Below are 16606 nucleotides of genomic sequence, written 5' to 3'. Positions count from 1 at the left end.
GAGTTCTGTTCAAGACGCCAAGTCATTTTAAGCAATTCACGGTTTTGGTCGAACTTAACTAATGTTTTTCTTTTTTAAGCTAAAGTGAGTGTTCTCTGTTAAAAAAAAAAAAAAAGAACTGAGACATTTAATTGAAGTGAATTTTTTTTTCTTTCTGAACTTATACAGTATATGCGTCAAATAAAATCAAAATTGATTAAAGAGCTAATACAAAATGAAAAAAGATGTTTCTGGTATATTCTATAAGAATGGAGCACTGCATAATAAATCGAACATATGGACATAGAACAGGACTCTTCAACTAAACTGCTCAGGGGCTGGAGTAATTAATGTCATTATGTAAATAAACCAAGTATTAAAATGATCTGTTACCTTTTAAAAATATTGCTACATTGAACTATAAATGCAATAAATAGAACCCAAAAGTGTAATTCAAAGAAAATACATTTCAAGATGTATTTCCTTGCAATAAAATTAGTTATTCTAATGTGAAACAAAATTAAAACCAAAAATGACACACTATATGCCTTTTATTTAACGCACATATTATTCTGCCATCTATGACTTGCTAAATCTTTATACTTTTTTAAATTAAAATAATAATAAAAATGCTGACCGGTTTGGATGTTCCTTGAATGATCGACATGTTACTGTGAGAGAATCAGCACCAAATTAACACCAAGACATGGATATTTGTAGGCCCCAAATTAAATGTGTGTCTCTGTTTAATTTAATTTAATTTTTCACCAAACTCAGTCTCTCAGAGTCCTGTGTGAGCTGTGCAGCCTTGTTGAAATTATATGTTCAATGTTTCTGACTGTTGACAATGTTTCTGAGTGTAGAAGTGGGTTATTCTTAGGCCGGTCATGATAACAAATTTTGCTGGGCGATTAATTGTCTCAGAAATTATTGCAATAAATGATATTGTTTGAAATTTGACAATAATTAGTAATTGATGTCAAATTAAAGAAGAAATGTTGGTTAATTTATTTTGCATGTACTTTTTTCAACCACCGGATGGCAGTATAAGACTGTTTGAACCGAAGGATGGATAGTGAGGGAGCGAGCAGCGTATCTCGTTAAGAAAAGGAGAAGGAGGCCCCTTGACGGGACATGGGCTGTCTCTCTTTCCTTTTTCGGTTCTCAAAATGACGGCTGCTCAGTGTGGTTTGAGCTCTTTAGCATAGCATTTTTCACACGAAGCTTTTAATAAAAAAAAAAAAATCATTAAACAAGTTCTCAGCTTCTTTTTGCAGAGAAAAACAACTTTTTACACAAAGGCACGTGTTTAAACTGTGAATTTTGAAGCTTTGACAAGACTTGAGTTTTTTTTTCCCCCAATGTCGACCTGTTAGCTTAGCTCGTAACTTAGCTTCTCAGCTTAGTTGCTTTTAACAATTCAAAAACGCGATTTGGACAATTAAAACAGATTTTAAAGAGAAAGGGAGGGGTCAGTGAAGAACACCGGAGTTGAGCCTTTTGTCATCCAGTGTCTTCAGAAGAAAGAGAGACACGAAGAAACGATAAAGCCGATAAATGAAAATGAGGTCTATAATTTTCATTTTTCATGCAATTAACTGATTTATTGTTTATCGCGACAGGCCTAGTTGTTCTTGTTCAGGTTTGCTTCGGCATTTATGTTGACATTTCTGTTATTGGCTGTAAACTGACCCTGAGTCAGAGGTTGTTCCCAGTATGTATTTCCTGGTTGAAAGACAATGTCTCAGGGTGATGTCTGGCCTGTCCATAGTCAATGCTTTCAATGAGGAGGGGGCTCTTTTTAAAGTGTTCTTCTGTATGCTTGTGAAAATGTTGAAAATTGAGCTGGGCATATAACAGGATTGCCTCTCTGACTGAAATATTTACCATTTTAAATGTTTAAAGGTCTGTATTTTAAATTAATGAACTCATCAGCGGGCTGGACTTAAGTCACCCGCAGGCCGGAAGTGGCCCGCGCACCACCAGTTGAATAACCCTGCCTTAGAATAAAAAAACTCTGCCTTAGAATAAAAAAGTCATTCTACTTTTTTCACTTGCACTGAAACCCCTTTTGTTTTTGTTGACTTCTATAGGGAAAGTAAACCACTAAAACCATCAATGCACCTTCAGCAGAGGAAAAATCTTCAATTTCATTGCCAGAATAAACGTTTGTGCAGTGAAGACGTCCTACAAAGAAGTCCAAGGAAAAAAAAAAAACTTGAGGAAGATGCAAGCGTAAATGTAAACGACACGGACACAGATTTGGGCGAGTTCTCTCATCCTATTCCTTGGCAAAAACTCCAGGCAGAGGAACTAGACTGTGATTATGCATTGCTCTTCTCGAAGCGGGAGGCAGATGATCTATTCACACAGCTGGAGGAGGAGGTGGTGTACTCAACAGGTACATCGACTTGTCTTCTGTAGAACTTGAACATAGAATTATGACACAGTTGAATGACTGCTGCTGTTTTTCTTCCAGGAGATGAAGCAAAGGTCCAAGTGTTTGGAAAGGTGTTTAATATACCCAGAAAACAGGCAACCTATGGAGACGCGGGCCTAACTTATGCTTATTCTGGAATAAGACGTTCAGCCAGCCCGTGGACTCCAACCTTGGAATATATCCGAGACGCGGTCACGAAAGCAACAGGACAGACGTTCAACTTTGTCTTGATCAACAGGTAACGTGTGACCAGCAAGGCTACGGTTTAAGATAAGCAGGAGCGCTTTAAAGGGACAGGCGCTCGAATCTGAAACAGACCTGTAAAGAACACGACCTGTTAAACAACCAAAACCATTTTAAAGCAAACAGCACCACGTGTTAGTCTTTCACCCTGCCTGGGATCTGTGCATTAACTTTTATTAATGAGTGGATGGAGATGCAGGTTAATTCTGACCTGGGTGGTGCATGATGGGAAGTTTGGTTCTCTCCATAATGACAACTTTCTATTTTCCATTTGACACGTCCCAAATAATGTTTGACTTCCCTGTAGTTGATTAGAAAATCATTTTCATTCACCAGTAATGGAAGATCTGATCATCTTGCTTCTTTGCAAATGGTTTGAAGTTTGTTTTTCACCATCTTCAGTTTAAAACTCACAAAGTTCTATGATTGTTGTGGACACCCATATCTTCAGCATCTCGGTCTGTTTTCCTTCAGTTCTCTCAGCGTTTTTCTTCCTTCTCCTTTACATGTTTTGGAAGAGTTAGTGCAGGTCGGCGAGGCTCCGTTTGATCACACAGCTTGATGAATTTGAGGACATGAGCAGGCTGGATGTTGTAGTCCAAGAAGACGTGATAGTAGATCATATCAAACCCCAGCTTCCTCATCCTGACCTTCAGTACCTTCAATGTTCTCACTTTGTCACTACAGCTTCTGTCTCTCTTCCTTGTCTCCCTTTCTCTGCACACTTTCACTCAACTCTGGCTCAGCGTTGTCTCATGTCTGACCTGTCACTCTCTAGTTCTCCACCTGAGAACATTCACAGTCTCCTTTATCTATCTATCAAATATTTAATCAACAATACTGAACAACTCGATACAGTGCACATTCCTTAAACGATGAACCTGAAATAATATCAGATGTTCTAGATTTTAGTTTCACAGTCATGACGTATAATTAGTATAAGTGTTATTCTTGTGCCCATTTTCTGCGTGCTAGCTGGAGATTTGCTGCCTTTCACAGACATGTTGAGCATATTTAGTTTCTCCTCATGTTTCTTTCTTTTGCAGGGCACCTTCGTTCTGCAGAGTAAAGTATTTTTACTTTAGTCATGTATTATATAACCAGATTTTAGCAAGATTTTCAGATATTACATACAGTATTTTTCGCTGTATAAGTCGCACCTTTTTGCATAAATTTGAAAGTCCTGCGACTTATACACCAAAGCGACTAATATACTTTTTTTTTTTCTTATATTTATAACCTAATTTTTGGCTGAGATCTGATGATTTCATTTATTTTGACATGGAAAATATTGAACACTACCATTTTCAACCACTAGAGGGCCCTCGAGTAATATGGCAAGCCAAGTGTCTCGTAAATAAGTAAAAGTGGTTATTAATGAGACACTTGGCTTGCCATACCTGCCACCTTCATCTGGCTCTGGAACTCCTTGAACAAACATCTAATCAGTTGCATTTCGCCGCGCCGCCCAGGTGAAATGCAACTGATTTGGCCATTAAAGTGCATTTATTAAGGAAAAGTTCAACTGGAGACACACCTTTACTATAATGTCGAGCAAACAAATAATTGTTTTAAATTTGAATCTTGCTAAATTCAGTTTTTTTTTTCTAACTGGCTCTCTAACGAGGCGCAGGCGTTCCTTCCCGCTCCCTGTTCTCCTCCTGCTTTTTTGCTCTCTGTGTATCAGAGCAGCTTATTCAGCCCCCTTTCTGCTGACTTTTATACTTTATTATTTTTTATTCCACATAAAGATTATAAAAGTTTCACTTTGTTTCCCTTCCTGTCTGGAAGATACATGCACAGAACAAGAGGTGAGTAAACCTTAAAGCCATAACAGCTGCCAAATGGTGCCTTTTTTTGTTGTTGTTATGCTTCTAAAACAATTTTTATATCATTAACTGACTGATGTAAATCAAACTCATCAGTTTTAAAAAAAAATGCTTTAGAAAAGGTGCAAAATGTTGCTAAATTAATATGCATCATAAAATTGAAAACATTTAAGACTTTTGGGAAAATATTCTGTGGACCGACAAGACTTTCTGGATGTTGTATGTCCTATTGCATCTGATGTAAAACTAACACTGCGACTCAAAAGAAGAACATCATGCATCAAACATGGTGGTGGTAATATCATGGTCTGGGGCTCCTTTGCTGCTTCAGACTTGCAGTAATTGAAGGAAACGTGAATTCTGCTTTCTAGCAGAAAATCTTGGCGAACATCCGGCTGTCAGTTTGTGACCTTAAGCTAAAGAGCACGGGTTCTGCAGCTGATGATCCAAAGCACTGCAGCAAAAATCCTCCACAGCCACATGAAACATTGACAGGATATAGTGTCCAGTTTCTGTAGGTTAAAGTTGGCACCACATGATAAGTCAAATAAAGGCTCAGTTTCGGTCTAAAAGAATGGAAAATAAATGCAGTTAAAAAAAGCTCCAGAACTGTTTTTACATTACAAGTGGCACAAGATCCATCTACACCCTTTCTAGTTCATTTATTTAGGAACTGGCTTGTTAAAAACAGTCACGTGCTGAAACGTTTGTCCTTCCTCCAGGTACAAAGACGGGCAGGACCACATGGGAGAGCATCGTGACGACGAGAAGGAGCTGGACCCGTCCTGTCCCATCGCCTCCGTCTCCCTGGGAGCAGCTCGAGACTTCGTCTTCAGACACAGAGACTCTCGAGGAAAACGCAGCAGCCGTCAGATCAAGCCCGTGAAGCTGGAGCTCGCTCATGGAAGCCTGCTCCTCATGAACCCGCCGACCAACACCTTCTGGTACCACAGCCTTCCTGCTCGGAAGAAGGTTCTCTCGCCTCGCATCAACCTCACCTTTAGACGCATCTTACCGGGCAGTTAGAAATGAAAAGCTGTCACTTCTTATGCAAATCAACCAATTCAAACCAGCGAACATAAACTGACAACTAGCACATGAGATGAGTGAAGACCAAACTGGACTTTGGAGGACTGGAGTTTTCTGAGCATATCAAGATTTATTTAAACTCAGATTATCCCAGATGCTGAAAAACAAGCTTTAAAAAAAACATAACTACTTTATTACCAAGTAATAAAAAATCTCAATTGCATTTTTATTATTATTTTTTATATCTGAAAACAATCACATTTAAAGACTTTACACAAAAACATTCCAGCTCACATACATGTAGTGCAAACATCACATTATATCAAATCGTTTTTCCATATTCCTGGTTTGGTACAAAATGGTTATCCATTTCTCAGATTTAAAAATAATAATAATAATAATAAAATGTTCAGGGAAAAATACCCAGAAACATTTAGACATAATTAAGCTTTGATCATAATTATTCTAGTGAACACCACTGCTGTTCATTTCCCATAGGACGGTCACTTCAGGGGCTGCACATGTGGTTTACCGTTTAAAAAATCTCAATCGTTTAAAAAGAACATGATGCATGATCCTCAACCATGCAGCTCTGCAAACTATGACCTGGCACAGATGACTGAAAACAGCCCAAACAAATAGCATAAACCTTGTCAATTAAAACATTTTGATAATAGTTGTTTTATAATGTGTAACAACTTCAAAATAACCTCTAATCAGCTACGGTTGTGTCTGTAAATTACAAGTGATAAACAAGTCAACAGGAATTGTTTCATTCACATTTACGCATCGAGGTAACCGTGCCACAGCTGCAACAAAAAGAAAAGGGTGAGCTGTTTGTGTACAGTGCATCATATTGTTGTTATTTCTGTTTCCATGTCATGTAAAGTCATGATCTAACTTAAAGAAATGGTTAAAAAAGTCAGAGAAAAGTAGCTTACATGACAAAAATATATACTGCAGCTCCGTTATCTTTGGGATTACGAGCTTCCTGCTGTGATAAGAGCAGCAGGAAGTGTCCACCACTCAGCATACTAACACACGACGCTGAACTACGGATGCTCCCGAGACGACCGCCCCCAGCACAGTTTACCGTCACTCATCTGAGCACGTGCTGAGGCTCGGTCTGCAAACTCTCTCATAGAAGAGCATGTAGGCGTTGGAAGACAGCACCTCGTGCAGGCTGGATTTTCGTACCGAGCCGTCCGATACCCAAAGCCACTGCGAGCTGAAGGCGGAGGAGCCGCGAGGTGAGGAGGGGCTGCGGCGGTACGTGATGAAATGTCCTGAGTGCATGTCCCCGTGGTGAACCAGCACAGACATGAGCTGAAACAAGTACTCTGTCGAGCTGGAAGGGAAGACGCTGGAATCAAGAGAAATACACGCGATTAGCTCAGAACTAAACCATCTGCTGGGATTATATTTCCACCTTTACTCGCATCATTTCAGGAGAGTCTAACATGTAAGAAACACAACTCGTAAACATTTCAAACACATTTTCAAATCGACTAAAGGTGGTTAATTTAGTTTTTATGTCTGAACACTGAAACTGTTCCTCTTTCTATAAGAATTGTGTTCAGTTTTATAACAAGTCCACACTGCTTTATGTAAAGGGATAACTTAATGCCAGATTCAATTACTTTAGTATAATTATGCGTTTTTAAATTATTTGGCCCCATAAAGTTTTGAATGGAACACATTTGGATCAGAAAATCAATTCTGTAGCGTCACACTATAAAATAAATATTTGTACTTTGCAGCATGATAATATTTTCACAACGCTGTAAGCAATAATAATCTACAACTGCTAAATCTTAAAAGCCTTTTCCTTCTCCAATAATTTATTTCTGTTCTTCTACAGTTCAGGGCCTCTTTTTATCCACTGAATACTAATGAAGTAAAATAAATACTACTGGGGGAATTAATTAGTCCCTGAAGCTTACACAGTTACTCTAACCACTTGCGTGACATTTTCTTAAATAATGTTTTATACATTTAGTTTTTCCTCATCACAACTTTTTTTTTAAGTAGGTGGTAATAAATAAATAAAACAAGGCATGTAATTTTTAAAAAGGATTGTTTAAGCATATGGTTTAACAGTCCACTGAATATAAAAAGTTTCATTCAGATGCAAATCTTAGTGCCGTGTTTAAAAAGCTTGTTGGAAAAAAAAAAAGCTGCACGTCACAAATGTAACGCTGTACTTCCAATGCAATAAAAATTCCCTTTGACGCTTCTTTAAAACACGTCACTCAGATTTGTGTAGAAACATGTACAATCTACTCAACACAAGTTCACGCAGAATCCTCTCGGGCAAACATTAAGGAGCAAAATCACTTAATTTCCTTATCGCTGGTTTTCCTAATATGCGTGAGCTAAATTAATTTTACCTGTAGTCATATGTGAGGGCAAGCTGTGGGTTTAAACCAGGAGAGTGAATAAACACCGGAGAACAGGTTCCATTAGAGAAAGTTTTGTTGTTGTTATCTGCAAAAAAACGGTACAAGTGTGAGACGACAAAAAGCAAACATGAAGCGTGCTGATACTGCTCTCTTGGCAACACACCGGTCTCATTAGCTTTGGGTTTTTCTGTGGAATCGTTTAAAATTTCCGCCTGTGGAGCTTTGGGAGCACATCGGATCCGCTGATGACCGCGTGCGGAGCCGTTGTGTTTGTAGCGATCCATCGATAGAAACTCTGTGAACTGCACGTGCTCCTGACGCTTGATGGGAGTTCCTTGACTGGACCACGTCAGTTTTTGTAGATGGATACACAGGCACTGAGGGAGCTAACAGATTAAACTGTTAGGTGTGTTGGTTACAATAATCTCAAGCTTTCAGTCTGCAGAGGCACAATGAATGCAAAGACCTTTCCAAGTTTGAGCTGTTTAACAAATGTGGTCCTCTGGCTTTCTAAAACTTGTCCGTTTACAGCTGTACTTTGTTGAAGCTGGAAAAAAAAAAAGAAGCAGATGAAAGTAAAAAAAAAAAACACAATGCATGCTCATGAAGAAAACAACTGGACTCTTTATACATAGGGCTGAGTACCGAACCGAGGTTCTTTTATGGCACCGACCGAACTGCGTCGGTCAGTGTATGGATTGAAACGTCACTCTTCTTTCGGTGTCAAGTTTCGGTATTGGCTGTAACGTGTCACGTGGTTTCAGCATGCAGACAGGTAAAACACCAGACATATGACAAACAGACTACGTGTTTACACCCAGAGCTGTATAGAGCTGCCCTACAGCTTGTATGTCTATGGTGCTGGTGACGCCCACAGACTGGGTTCACGTGTGCAGCGCGTGTGGCATCGAACGGCTTCAATTTACGAGTGGAAAGTTGCTCCGTGTTTGTCTTCAAGGGAGACCGCAGCCTCCCCTCCTCCTCTCAGCGTTAAAGTCAGCCTGTGAGTGCTGAACGGCCTGATTCATCATCTCCACGGCCGGACTCGTCTTCATCACAGAACTCAGAGGACGGAGCTGTGTCTGGGATTTCAGCTGGTGAGTTTACGTTTGTTAACGTTACTGCAGCTCAACACGTGCATCGCTGAGAGTTAAACTAGGATCAGTGTGACGCTAACTTTAAGATATTAGTGTGGAGCTTTATTTTATGGTTGTGTAGCTAGCTAAAATAAAAAGCTAACTAAAGACTGACAGTAACAGATAAAGCTTGTAAAAATGTGCTCATCCATTGGATCATTTGGTTCAACAGTTCACCTAATGTTCACCATTTGTTTATGTTCTCCTCACAGGAGCCTCTGACCCTGATGCGAGGACAGACAGACAAAAGAAAAGTGAGATTGGGGGGGGGCACTGCCTTTTTCTACAGTGGAGGCTGCATGGTGGAGGTAAGTTAAGCTGTAAAGGATGTTGTTGACTAGTTAAACCTTTATCTCTCAGCCTAGATAATGTTTTTTGATCAATAATAACACAAACATGTTATTGTTGATGTTTTGTTCTCATGTCACTTGGGAAGATGATCAGAGCCCTAAACCCCAGAGAACCACAGAGAAGATTCAGGAAGTGAGACAGAGCTACAGAAGTCTGCCATCAACTCTAACCTCAGTGAATCCAGTGACCTGCTGGAATGTGAGGGACAATGTCAGTGCTATCAAACTGACATGTTCCTGTTTTTAATTTTCTACATTCGCCTTAGAATCTAGCTGTTTTTTGTAACTTTTCTTACTTTTTACTTTTTTTTTTAGCCATCCTATTTGTTAAAAAAAAAAAAAAAATTGTATGACTTTTTCTAAATGTTTATTGTTGTCGCTGTTGTCCATTGTGTCATCATTCTTTGTTGAATTCAGGTCTCTCTTGTAAATGAGTCCTCGAGGCTCAATGGGATTTACCTGTCTAAATAAAGGTTGAATGAAAAGTAAAAAAAAAAAAAACAGGTATATCTGTGCGTGCAACAATCATCATCTACAGCCTCAGAGGGAACATTTCCTACTGCTGGAGACACCATCAGCCAGGAGCAGGCTTGTTTGTGTCCAGAGAAAGCAGACATGTTGATTTTTCTGAAGAAAAACTGCTCAGTGAAAAGATCCTCCGTGTGTAGCAGTGACCATTAGACACTGATGTGTCACTGGTTTGAAACTGGTCTTTTGAACTGGAAATTATGTGTTTATTTTTATGTAAGAAAACTGCTTGGAATAGAAATACCAAAGTTAAAAAATAAAACTCACCATTTGTACTGTAATGTGTAATGTAATTTTATTCTTGTTAGAATTAATAGTAATTACAAAATTCGTACCGAAAAAAGAACCGTCCAGGAACCGACACCGAAGTGAAGGTACCGACACCGGTACCGATTTTTTAGAAAGGTCCCCAGCCCTATTTATACGTGATAAAAAGTGTGTTATGTACCTTTGTGCAGTTTTCACACTCAACTTCTTTGATTGTTTCTGATGAAATAAAATGCTGCAGGCACTGATCTAAAGAAATAGGTCGACCCTAAGAAAAAAATACACACACACACAAAAAAAAGTCAAAAACTGGATATTATTCTATACTATAGTTGTAAAGATTCACTGAAATACTCTTGAGTTCTTGCCTACCCACTGAGGAAGAGGGATGGACAAGGAGAGGCTCTCAAATGAGTCGTATCGCACTGGACTCTAGAAAAAGCACAACAGATGTATTAATCACTTGTAGAACAAAATAACACAAGCTTGATGTGATGCGTTTTTTATTTCCAAATAGAGGAAAAAAAAACTCACCTGTATGTTACAGCGCTTACATGACATGTTGCTTGTTAAACGACCGTGGAAAGGATGCTTAAACTTCCAAGGATCCGGGATTGGATGAAGAGGAGCTGTCAATCAAAGAAACAAACATGAGATGCTTCCTGGTTTCCACACTTTACACACTTGATGTTGATTTTGATTTCTTACCCCGACTTATGCAGGCCATACTTTTGTTTTCTTGATTAGAAAGATTCTAGTAACACCACAAAGTAAGAATAAGTCTCTTTTCAAAGCATCAAAACAAATGATGGTGGTACAAAAGCTTCAGGCTACACCAGTTGTGCTGAATGTGAAAGGGTGCAACAGCCAAGAGAAATGTGCGTGCACGTTGCAGATGGATGTTCTTTTATAACTTGCCTCAAGAGACTGAACGTCAAACAAATGAGTGACTTTGGGTTGACGATTTTGTTCCTCCTCCAGAGAAGAAGTGAGGACATGAAAAAGCTCGTGTGCATCCTTGGAGGGGGAAAAAACAGGTTTTAATAAAACACTGCATCTTAGATTTTATTTGCACTAATCTAAAAGTACCCACCAGTCACCGACTCTGAGAACTAACCTGCTCTTCAAATGTGTTGATGTGCCAGCGATACAATCTGAGAACATCCAGGAGGCATCCAGCATCGAGAACATCTTCATCTGTAGGCTCATCACTGGACAGAGCTGTCAGGGTACAAACCATGTGACAACACAGAAACAAGCACAGCAGGTTGACCCATCGACAGGTCGGGTTTACACACCTTTAAGAAGTTGAAGCAGTGTGGTGGACAGCTGGTTGTCTTTACAGGACTGGACATGTAGACTTGAAAACTTCTCCAACCATCTGATGAAGGATGGACATGCTGCCAAGCCCTGAAGTAAAGAGTTCAAGAAGCAAGTGTTGCCCAGATTTAGAAGACCTGGAACCATACCTGTGAAGAAACACGATCATTATAAAAATTACTGTCATATACTACAAGCTGGTTAGGATACTGTGCAGCCCAATAGCTTTCTGGTGATACTTAAAACCACAAATCGTCAGTCCTGACGAGTAACCAAATGTAAAGTTGTATTTGTTTTGGGGAAGCATCGAAGAGAACTTTTAAAATACTGATTAATGTCACCAAAACGTTTAGGAGGAGACATTGTAAATGTAGGGATGGAGCAAACCATTACAAAAAAGGAGGGAAATAAAGAAAAACGGTTTATACCCTTGATAATAATTGGAAATGCGAGAGCTCTTATATAATATATAAGATTAAAATTTTATATTATAAAATTACAAAAACTAGAAAAACTAAAAAAATCAAACAGTAGGAATATCAAAATGCATCATTACACAACACACAGACACAAGCATGAAAACATTTTCTGGGCTTCAACAATGTTTTTGTATTAGGGATGCACGATATTGGATTTTTGGCCAATATCCGATACCGATATTGTATATACTTTCCTTTGTCAAAACATAGTCCTCTTATTTAGGAGTATTTGCTACAATAATTGTATAACAGCTGTAAGAGCTGGTGACATATTTCAGTAACAGCCATATGATATGCATAGCACTTTAACTTGTATTAAATGAAACGTATTAAATATTATTTATTAGCATTAGCCACCTGCGATGCTGTCTCACTTGTGGAGGCTTGTTCCAGGTTCCTAGCTGCAGTGTGGGATCCTCTGCACTCTTGTGCATGAAGGACAGACTTTTTAAGTTCAAAGTTTTTCTCTATCCATTGTGCCATAAGACTAATCATGCTAACGGGGCTAACACGACGTCCAAATGTCTGTGGTAAAACTCACCCAAGTGCTATCGGCTATTAGCTTCTCAATGACGTCATAAATGACGGCTTGTAACTCGGGTAATGCTACGTCGGAAAAACGTCTCTGACTGGGGAGGATGTAGCGAGGCTCAACGTAGTCCATAAATCTTCAGAATCCAATATCCTCAATGAAAAAACCCTTCCACACCACCGACATTTTGACTTCTTCCTCTCCATCGTGACCAGATCAGGTAGGCGCGCATGACGTCATCACGTTGTGCTGCTGCTGCTGCAGGCATCCTTGTCACTGGGTTGTCATACAAAAACAGCGCCTTTTATATCGGTGAGTTATTTTGATGGAATGGCCGATGTCCGATATTGAACTTTAACGCCAATATCGGCCGATACCCATACCATGCCGATAATATCGTGCATCCCTACTTTGTATGATCATTATAGACAAAAGACACCAGTAGATGTTTCTTCAACTCCCTCATTCCTGCTAACCTTAATAACCTTATAAAAACTTTAATTCCTACTTTCACACTTCACTTAGTTTTATTATTATATTTTGCTTACAGTATTTATTAAATCAGTATAAACTAAATTTTTTTTTCTTCTCCAGTTTAAAAGTTAAGCCAATTCTTACCTCTCTTCCTCTTCTTTCTCTCTGTGATTGGGCCCCACATTACATAAACTCCAGCTGCGATCGCCGCTGCGATCCCTCCAATGACACTCCAGTTCTTTATCATCTTGTTTCTGGTAAACAAACAAACAAAAAATACATATATGGTGATGAAGAAATGAAATGTACTTAGAGTCAGAAGGATGAAAAAAAGGCACCAGAGCAAATGATAAGCAGGAAAATTAAGTGTTACATTAATTAATAATCTGTACAGTTCAGTTTGAATTGTAATAAAATTTGGAATGGAATGGATTAAACTGGGGCATTTTTTTTTTTAATAATTTGAGCTGTATTTCCTCAGATAAATGTAACTTTGATGTTAAATGAGTAGAATAGAAATGATGACATTTGGAACAATTATAATAAACTATGAAAGCAGACTTTTTTTCCTTCTTCTTTCGGCTGCTCCCTGCGTTGGGGTCGCCACAGCGAACTAAGTCGCACGAAGACTTGGCAGTTATTTTTACACCAGATGCCCTTCATGATGCAACCACAGACCACCGAGCTACCACAGCCCTCTGTGTGGAGCAGGGAGCTGCTATCTAGGACACCCGGAGGGGCGGATGGTGGAGGTTAAGGGCCTTGAATGAGGGTGGGGTCAGGTGTGGGTGCTTGACGTACCCCACCCACATTTTTGATGTTGTCTGTGCCGGGGCTTGAACCGACGATCTTCCGATCACATGCCCACCTTCTCTAACCCCTGCGCTACCACTCCCCTTAAAAAAAAAAAACTATGAAAGCAGAATATTGCACAAAAATAAACATGACTTTTCTTGTGTTTGTTCCATATTTTCTTAACAGAGCACTTTGCTCTCAGACTGCAGGCTTACTCGTGGTTCCTAAAGTTTCCAAAAGCAGAATGGGAGGAAGATCTTTCAGTTATCAGGCTCCTCTCTTGTGGAACTTCCTGTTTCTGTCCATGAGGCTGACACATTGTCCAGCTTTAAGACTGGGCTTAAGACTTTCCTTTTTTGATAAATCCTATAATTAGGGTTGGCTTGTTATGCTGACATAGGCTAAGACTACTAGAGGACAAATTGACCCAATTTACTTAAATGAACTGTTAAAATTTAATAGTTTTCATTTGATTTTATTTCTAAACATGTGATTCTTGACCTGCCATTGTGTATCTGTTCCTCTCAAACCCAGCTGTTCGAAGCAGATGATCACTTGTCCTGAGCCTGGTTCTGCTAAAGGTTTCTTCTTCATGAGGGAGTTTTTCCTTTCCACTGTCGCCTTCATGCTTGCTCAAAATGAGAGTTCTGTGATGGAGTTAAACTCAAAGCAGCCTGCTCCTCAAATAGTGTTAAATTATTATTTTTATGAACGTTTTTGTTAACTTGTTATTTTTATATATGAATGTTTCTGTTCAGTGCCCTGAGATGACTTCTCCTGTTGTGACTTGGCGCTGTATAAATAAACTGAATTGTTTCTGTGCATTTGTTGCAGCAGTTCATCCTCATTTGTTGTGAAGTCTGTTCGAGTAAATCTGCGACAGACTCAACTATCGACCCAGTTAATCTGTAACGAAATCAACACAAGACGCGACCTAATCACATCAAACGCAGTTTCTAACACACACTGACTAGTCTGCCAGAAAGTTAGAAAAGTCATTTGGATTTTATCCGACTAGTGTGCAAGTACGAATCAGCGTCACAGGAGCTGTGCTAGCTTTAGCCTTTAGGCTAACTTACCAACAACGCCGACGTCAGTCAGCCGTGCGAAAAATGTATCAACTTCACAAATGTAAATCATCCACGCTGCTGTTCTCTACATTAAAAATAAATATGTATTTAATATTACAGCTAAATCTGTTGTGAAATATAAACATTATTATAAACAGGGACTGCGTGTTCGCTGTTAATAAATGTGCGGATGTTTCCGCTGCGGGACCTTCGCACCGAACACGACATAAGCAGCTGTTGTTTGACCACATGATGGAGAGATTTTACCTCATTACAGGTCCTGCGCCTAGAAACTCCCAAACAAGCTTATCAGAGCTCTCTGGTCTGCACGACAACATTCTGTTAGCTATCTATGCAGTACTATGCAATTGAGGAGCGTGTTTCCACACGGACCTGCGGATGGACACACTCAAATCGACGGCTTGAATCATACGTCGACGTCGACGCCATATTGAACGTGGCGGAACTGCCGGGTAACTAATACAAAGAAATGGACAGAACTTCATAAAGCACCGTTCTACAAAGTGTTTTAAGTTAATCCCTGTCATTCAAATACACTAATATATTTGGAAAACAAACAGGCACCAAAGACAGCATTTGTAACCTTTAACGTTAACGAAACAGGAGCAGGTCAACACTATTTGGTGGTGGACTTCAGAAGGAATAAACACCTAACCTGCTGTTCGGAGTATTGTTTTTATGCTATTAATGCTTAGTGTATTTTTAGTTAATGTTTTCTTAATTTATATCTTAGATCTTATTACTGTTTTTCTTTTACATTTTATTGTTGGATGTAACTGGGACCCTGTTGACACTGTTTCATTCCACCACATGTGGTGCAAATGACAGATAAAGAAACTCTGACTATTTCCATCATGGGAGAAGAAGTGGAGGTGATGGAGAAGTATAAATACCTTGAGGTTCACCTGGACAACAGACTGGACTGGAAATGCAACAGTGAAGCCATCTACAAGAAGGAACAGAGCACACTGTACTTCTTGAGGAAGCTGAAGTCCTTCAGTGTTTGCAGCAAGATGCTGCATATCTTCTGTAAGTCTGTTGTAGAGAGCGCTGTCTCTTCTGCCATCATCTGCTGGGGTAGCAGCACCAGAGCAAGTGACTTAAAAAAGATCAACAAGCTCATAAAGAAGGCTGGCTCAGTTCTGGGGACTCCTCTAGAACCTTTGGAGATGATTGTACAAAGAAGGATTCTTCATAAAATGAAGAACATTATAGACAACCCTCTGCACCCTCTTCATCAGACTGTCATACAACAACAAGTGTCTTCAGTCAGAGGCTTCTTCAGATCCGCTGTAAGACAGACCACTACAAGAGCTCCTTCCTGTCCACAGCCATCAGCATCTAGAACAACTCATTAATGAAATCAGGATGATGAGTTACAACAACATTTAATTTCCCTTTGGGATTAATAAAGTATTTTTGAATTGAATTGAATTGAATTAAATTTAAATATTTTTGTTTTTGCTGTTTAGTCTTTAGGCAATTTGACCAACATTACATACTAAAAAGCATTTGTGGAAAATTTTCATGGATTAATTCACTGTTGTTGTTTTTAATGAAATTCGATATTTTGTTCAAACTACATATAATATTTGATTATCAAACATAATTAAACAAACAATTATACTACCAAATGTATCTAATGAATTTATATTTCTTCTGTTTAATCCTCTTGTAATGTGTTCTTATTTGTTTTTAACCTTATTCTAATT

The 16606-nt window shown here is 39.0% G+C and overlaps 2 protein-coding genes across 2 annotated transcripts; one reads left to right on the top strand and one right to left on the bottom strand.

Moving 5' to 3' along the window:
• Positions 1-1731: 1731 nt before the first annotated feature.
• Positions 1732-5517, top strand: alkbh2 (alkB homolog 2, alpha-ketoglutarate dependent dioxygenase). The gene is made up of 4 exons (XM_037680093.1): positions 1732-1803; positions 2284-2380; positions 2459-2657; positions 5214-5517. Exons 1-4 carry the CDS (start codon positions 1732-1734, stop codon positions 5515-5517), a joined length of 672 nt encoding a protein of 223 aa, XP_037536021.1.
• Positions 5518-6615: 1098 nt separating this feature from the next.
• On the bottom strand, positions 6616-15254 carry usp30 (ubiquitin specific peptidase 30). The gene is made up of 13 exons (XM_037680427.1): positions 15141-15254; positions 13153-13262; positions 11502-11672; positions 11321-11424; positions 11122-11220; positions 10912-10957; positions 10738-10832; positions 10576-10635; positions 10385-10471; positions 8389-8469; positions 8086-8308; positions 7911-8007; positions 6616-6883 (listed from the first exon to the last, which is right to left on the bottom strand). Exons 1-13 carry the CDS (start codon positions 15209-15211, stop codon positions 6616-6618), a joined length of 1512 nt encoding a protein of 503 aa, XP_037536355.1. The 5' UTR covers positions 15212-15254.
• Between the last annotated feature and the right edge of the window lie 1352 nt (positions 15255-16606).

The sequence above is a fragment of the Nematolebias whitei genome, chromosome 8 (assembly GCF_014905685.2).
Source record: "Nematolebias whitei isolate Nwh7 chromosome 8, NemWhi1, whole genome shotgun sequence".
NCBI lineage: Eukaryota > Metazoa > Chordata > Actinopteri > Cyprinodontiformes > Rivulidae > Nematolebias > Nematolebias whitei.
Note: the sequence above shows the minus strand (reverse complement) of the source record. Positions and strands in the feature narration are given on the sequence as shown.

Bases quoted from the DNA above. Each gene is read 5' to 3' on its own strand.
- alkbh2 (XM_037680093.1), top strand. From the start codon at position 1,732: ATGTCTGGCCTGTCCATAGTCAATGCTTTCAATGAGGAGGGGGCTCTT. The intron at 1,804-2,283 runs GTGAAAATGTTG...CAAAAACTCCAG, and splicing joins AAGTGTTCTTCTGTATGCTT to GCAGAGGAACTAGACTGTGA. The intron at 2,658-5,213 runs GTAACGTGTGAC...TCCTTCCTCCAG, and splicing joins AACTTTGTCTTGATCAACAG to GTACAAAGACGGGCAGGACC.
- usp30 (XM_037680427.1), bottom strand. From the start codon at position 15,211: ATGTTGTCGTGCAGACCAGAGAGCTCTGATAAGCTTGTTTGGGAGTTT. The intron at 10,833-10,911 runs GTAAGAAATCAA...TTTGATTGACAG, and splicing joins TATGGCCTGCATAAGTCGGG to CTCCTCTTCATCCAATCCCG. The intron at 8,309-8,388 runs GTCTTTGCATTC...TTAATCTGTTAG, and splicing joins AACAGCTCAAACTTGGAAAG to CTCCCTCAGTGCCTGTGTAT.